Below are 6,000 nucleotides of genomic sequence, written 5' to 3'. Positions count from 1 at the left end.
GGCCAAAGTTCAAGAATTTCTGGTTCTGAATGCTTCAAGACCCAATTTCAGTAGATCTGTCTGATATGTTAGGCAAGGATAAAGGGAATTGTGGTCTTTGTTTTGTATTGTGATCTATATAAGATAGGTCCTGAATTTTCAAATGTAAGATTTTGTTCCCTCTCCCGACAGAAAACCTTCATTTGGGGCTAATGAAATGGATGTAAGGTATAGTTTAGCATTTGAGATGTGCACCGGCTATGAGGCTGTAAATATACACAAAATTTGTTGAAAATATATGATGTAACCAAATAATTGCAATAATCTTCACCAAACTTTTCCATGTGGATAGGTAAGCCCTTGACAAACACCATCTAAATCAATAATAGACTCAACATTGTGAAAAACTTGGACGATGAATCCCCACCCCGACCTCTCTCTCTCTCTCTCATTATATATATATATATATATAAAATCTTTCAAAAGAGAACATACTGCGAATGAAGAAGAGCCCTTTATTTAGCAATTCAGAATTATTCAAGATAAAATATACAAAATCCTTCTCATGGATCAAGGAACTCCCTTCATTACCTTCCCATTCTACTGTTTATAGCTTACGCACAAGTCTGATCAGCTTCCTCGTTATAAATTAAATGAATGAATTCCACAGAAAAGGGAAAAAGAAAACAAAATTGGGATCTGCTTAATGTTTAAAAGGAGAGAAAAAAGAATGGGACAGCTAAAGATTCACCGTCTGTGATAGTCTCTGAAAAGCATTGCACTGATGCCACCAACAACAAACAAAATGACTAATGGACCCCCAACAAGACCAACATCAATTCTTCCATGGCTACTGTCTACTCGTCTTTGATGAGTTCGGCGTCCCACATTTTCGTGAAGGAAGCCACTGAGGTTATCTAACTGATGCATGATTTGACGCTGACCACGACTGATCACCGTAATCTGATGTTAACATTAAATCACTCTAAGAACATGTTGGTGAGAAGATAAGGAGAAATGAGAGAATAAAAATACTACCTCTTCCATAAGAGGAGATTCCTTTAAAATTTGAGAAACTGATGTACTATGTAAGCCGCCATTTCCATAGCTGGATGAGTAATGAGAAGTTGGAAGAGACCCATTGCAGGATTCTGTGTGCAAACTGAGGCTCTGTTGGTTGTCTGGGTCTTTTTTGGTGGTTAATTTGGCATTCAGTTCCTCTATTTTTGATGTGAATTCATCCATTCTCTCATTGAGGGTTGATATCTGTTCTGAAAGTTGAGAAATAACTCCCTACAAATGAGATTTTAGACAGTATGCATGAATTAGGATCATATGGCATGTGCAATGTCCACAGACGGAATCCAGCAGGACACCTACAAAAGTTGTTTCAACCTAAACTTACAACTGCAACTCTGCTTGTCAACGGTGACCAAACCCTGTTGAGGCCAGTGGCATATGTGGCTTCTCTTGGACGGAAGCTATGTCACAGGGATACTCAAACTTACCCCCATGTCATGTCCCCTTATATATTATTTTTAATAGGAAATTGCATAAATGGCATGTCCAGTGTCCCTTTAGCCGTCATTGTGACATGGGACCGAAGATGCCTCTCTCTCTCTCTCTCTCTCTCTCTCTCTCTCTCTCTCTCTCTCTCTCTCTGTGTGTGTGTGTGTGTGTGTGTGTGTGTGCGTGTACGCGCGCACGTGCATCTAGCAGCCGGGTCTGATATCAGTTGGACATCCTAGTCTAAAGATAACCTTCTATTTACTTTCAACATGCTACAAATCTACCAAACTGGACATGCAACACCATGCAAACTTTAGTATCCCATAGGAAGAAAATGTTGCAGCAAAGAAAATAAGCACATCCTTTATAATGGAAGGAAACAAAAGTAGATGAAATGAGATACTAATTTCGTAACTTCAGTAATCAAATTCCCTTCTTGCAACAACTAACCTGGTTGGCAAGCACGGGTGCAGGTGAGTCAGGGGCCCTCCCCTCAAACCGTTCGGTGCCAACTGTAAGTCTTGCTAAGTTTGCAAGATTTTTGTCTCTGTGTGTTGAAAAAGAATGGGGCATAATGCTGCTACAATAAACATAAAATAATAAGAAAAGATGCTATTTGTAACATAAATTGCATGACATATTCAAGTTAAAAGGGTCAAATTCTATTTTGCTAATCATACAGATATAACAATGCCAGGCTGAACTAAATCTCAGGCAATTTTGGAATGAGTGCATGTAGAACAAACAAAACAGCTCATGCTCGGAAGTTGGCAAGTGCAATTCAGATAGAGGACCTCTTGAGATTTTTCCTCATAGCCACCCTATCAGCAGAAGCTCTTGATAGTGCTTCTCTTGGACTTAAAATTACATCATCACCAATGCTAAGCTTTGTCTTCAAGTCATCTGGCAAAGCCTGGGTCAAGTTGATTATTTAAGTCGATTATGTATTGCTTAATTGTTGAAAATGATTTAATTAGAGAAAAGCTTTTCATACCATAGCTTCATCCACAAGCTTTTCCAGCTGAATCTGCTCAATATAAGTACGTGGAACATAAGAACCTTCTAAATCCAGTTGCTTTGCAACATCTCTTACAACTGAACGATCTCTTCCTTGAACCTTTCCAAGTTTCCATTTTAGAAGTAAAGTCAGTGGAAGCCTTGATAACTAAGATTGTTTTCCACATTAATAAATGCATTATAAGATCATGAAACAAAGCCTAAAATTAATGATAATAATCTGAACTTGCAACCTGACTCAGGCAGGATCTGCAATGGTAGGATATCGAGTATTAATTGACTTGGAACCAAGTTGCTTGGATCTTAGGACAGCCATCAGAAAAAGTGACCAAATCCTATGGACTTTGTTAATCAGTTGATTACTTGCAAACCAACTTCTTTTGAAAGATAGTCTGAAACCTTCCTAAAACCCTTAATTTTGGGCAAGACACTGGTGTCTGATTCATCAAGATGCTAGCATCACCAGCTCCATATCCATGTGACTATTTTGTGTTTGTGTGTCTGTGCAAGAGCATGTGCACATGTGATAATCAATGTTAACAATAGAACAATTTCAAATCAGAAAACATAAGGACACTGGCAATTTTATCGATCACACACAGTGTATGTCACTTAAAGGGTAGATGCACTAGATGCCTAAAGTACATTCATTTAATTTGTCTGCAAAACAACAATCAGCGGAAATGATATTAATAGGCAAGGCTATTAAATATGATATTTGTCCTAAAAGTTTGTGCTAAGAATATAACTCCAGTAAACAAGCCCTACACGTTTGCAGTGTAATCCAGTTTTAAGTAATTGGAGAATTCAACACTGTGCTCATTCCAACCTTCCAGACACTCACAATCAGATATACAATATTTTTCTGTGCTTCCTAAATGTCGACATATCAATCCATCATATCAGGATCATAGGAAACTTTAATATAACAATGCTGTTGGACATTAAAAACTGTAAGCTTTATTGTTAAATGAGAGGTCAGAGAAAATGTTACCATTAGCTTAGTTTCATGAAACTCTTAAAAAGGCTTGAAATAGATAAGACTACAAAAGTGGAAACCTTCGATGATTATTAAGGCAACCATGAAGGGAAGCACTTGCAACAGATTTAGTTGAAAAGATAGCAACTAAATACAAAACCGTGCAAGGCATCCCTTGCAATGCGTGTGTGTGTGCATGTCTGTGTTACTGTGTATTACTTGGTGTGTGTGTGTGTGTAAAGCTTATGCATGTACCATGTAGAAGGAATAACAGAACAGGAAAAACTAAAACCCAGAAAGATAATGGGATAAAAAGACAAGCTTACAGACATGTAACATACCTGAACATAGTGGCGGTTTAGTTGTTCAAGCCAATCAATTTTTACAGAGACCCGATCATCAGAAAAGACATGGCTGCTTCTTTTCAGAATAGCAGCAATTGTATACCCCAAAGCCATCAGCCCACCAAGAAGGCGCACACTTCCTCCAAAAGTGATTCTGGGAGATATGATGAATGGACTATCAGTCACCCATTCCTGAAATCAAGTGAAAAATATAGCCACAAAAGGAAAAGAACATATTCAGTGGCAACAGTATGATCCAGTAGATTCTCTGAGGAATAACATTAGGCTATGAAGATAAAAGTTAAGACCAAGCAAAATATTGGTTCATTCTTCAAAGCAATGAGAAATTTATCTTGGAATCATCATAGCTTCTCTTTTCCTCTAAAGCATGTTCATGTTTATTATTTTTCACTTTAATTTTACCCAATATAGTAAAATATTGAATGGATGGTGGGTGAAGAAAAGCTACAGCATAAAACATCATGAAGAACATTTTGATTTTGTCAGACGACAATCCTTCAAGCTTATGAAACCATATGGCCATCATTCTGGTTTGCTAACAGGTCCACAACCATTTCAACTGGAGAGAAAATTCTGAGATACATGCAAACTGTACTTGTGGAGTGCAATATAAAAGGTAAACTCACCCTTTACACATCAATATGCATGAAGAGTACACATAAGTAGAAAAGTCTGACATACATGCAAACTGTCTTGTAAAACATAATATAAAAGGTGAATACACCCTTTATACATCAATATGCATCAATACACTTGTAACTAACATATACAAAAATAACATTGGAATACAGAGCATCATATATTGAATGACTTTCCAGCATCATATATTGAATGACTTTCCAAAAGAAAATACAAGCTAATACAGTTCAAAATTCATAAATTGCTGGCATTCAAAACACAGAGCAGAACAGGTTACAGAATAAAAACAAGTCACTTGATGCATTAGTAGAGAGACAACTTTAAGGTACAAAGAACGTGTACATGGATGAAAGATGGTGCTAGCAAAATCACGGTAAACATAATGGTGATTCACTTAAATATACTCGGTCCACTCATGAAATCGATGACTCCTTGCAGTGGATGTGACTTGTGATCATTAGTTAGGTGCATTAAGTTAAATTGTTAAAGAGAGAAATGATAAATTTCAGTTGATAACCAGAAAAAAGGGAATATGAACCGTCATTAGGGTAGAGAGTGTTAATATATATATATATTCATGTAAACCGAAATACCCATCAGGGGTATTTTGGTCTTTTCACTGTAATAGGCGTCAGCCCATTAGGGGCTGACCACCTTTTTATTTTAGCCTTTTTTATTTCCTATTTATTTTTGCACTTTTCCTTTTTTTGGAATTGATGGGACAGCTCCAACTAGCTGTTGGAGCTGCTCCCAACGGTCACAACAGCCCAACAGCTTCTTGGAGCTGCTCCCTTGTGTCTCTTCATATTATAAATAGGCCTTCAAGGCCTTTGTATTCTTCACTCTTTCAAGAGCTTTCCTATGCAATAATGAGTATATTTTGACCCTTGTGAGGGTGGTGTGGCTTATTCAATCAAGTGTTATACTTGATTGAAGTGCGTTCTTGCAAGTCCATAAGTGATGTATTTTGGATTTAATCTATTTCATCACAGAGAGGCTCTAAACTATGCTTCATTAATGGATTCTGGAAGATGCTGCTGCTCCCACTATACCACACAGGAAGGAGAAATGCCCTATTAAAAGGGGGTATTTTAGACTTTTTGCATTTTCTGTTTGTTGTACACTTGAGGGGTCAACCCTTTTTATGTGAGGACCCCCTCACACGATATTGCATTATGAAGGAAACATTATTTCTTCTCTCCATTTGAGCTCTTTGTAAACCCCAGCTCTTTTCCCTCTCTAGTCTTATAAACTTCAACATGGTATCAGAGCTAGAGGGTGCAAGGAAGAGGAGCAGTTGATTCTGGAAGGAGAAGATTGAAGTTGCAGTACAGGGCTGACATCAGCAAGGGAGAAACGACTGGTTTGTTCAGACCATTTTTGGTTAATTTGAATCCACAACTTGTTAGGGATTGATTTTAGAAGATCTACAAATCAAACCCCATTGGATTTGGAGTTGATTTGGATTTGTGGTGATTTTTTCAAGATTTTCTGAGTTTCTTGAAAAGTTCA

At 37.5% G+C, this 6,000-nt stretch overlaps 1 protein-coding gene across 4 annotated transcripts in view; it reads right to left on the bottom strand.

Moving 5' to 3' along the window:
• Positions 1 to 517: 517 nt before the first annotated feature.
• Positions 518 to 6,000, bottom strand: part of LOC149838524 (inorganic pyrophosphatase TTM2-like) — a 56,274-nt gene continuing 50,791 nt past the window's right edge. For 3 of the 4 annotated variants that reach the window (XM_090007715.1, XM_090007718.1, XM_090007717.1), the window contains 6 exons: positions 3,826 to 4,020; positions 2,483 to 2,605; positions 2,283 to 2,401; positions 1,939 to 2,068; positions 1,018 to 1,272; positions 518 to 942 (listed from right to left, as the gene is read on the bottom strand). In XM_090007715.1, coding sequence (XP_089863841.1) covers positions 727 to 942; positions 1,018 to 1,272; positions 1,939 to 2,068; positions 2,283 to 2,401; positions 2,483 to 2,605; positions 3,826 to 4,020 — 1,038 coding nt within the window. In that variant the 3' untranslated portion in view covers positions 518 to 726. The remainder of the gene's footprint in view (positions 943 to 1,017; positions 1,273 to 1,938; positions 2,069 to 2,282; positions 2,402 to 2,482; positions 2,606 to 3,825; positions 4,021 to 6,000) is intronic. The other variant, XM_090007716.1, reaches the window with a different exon arrangement.

This window comes from Nuphar pumila, chromosome 5 (assembly GCF_984573655.1).
Source record: "Nuphar pumila chromosome 5, dmNupPumi1.hap1.1, whole genome shotgun sequence".
In the NCBI taxonomy this organism is placed as follows: Eukaryota; Viridiplantae; Streptophyta; class Magnoliopsida; order Nymphaeales; family Nymphaeaceae; genus Nuphar; species Nuphar pumila.
The sequence above is the reverse complement of the archived record's forward strand: the minus strand, read 5'-3'. Positions and strand labels throughout refer to the sequence as shown.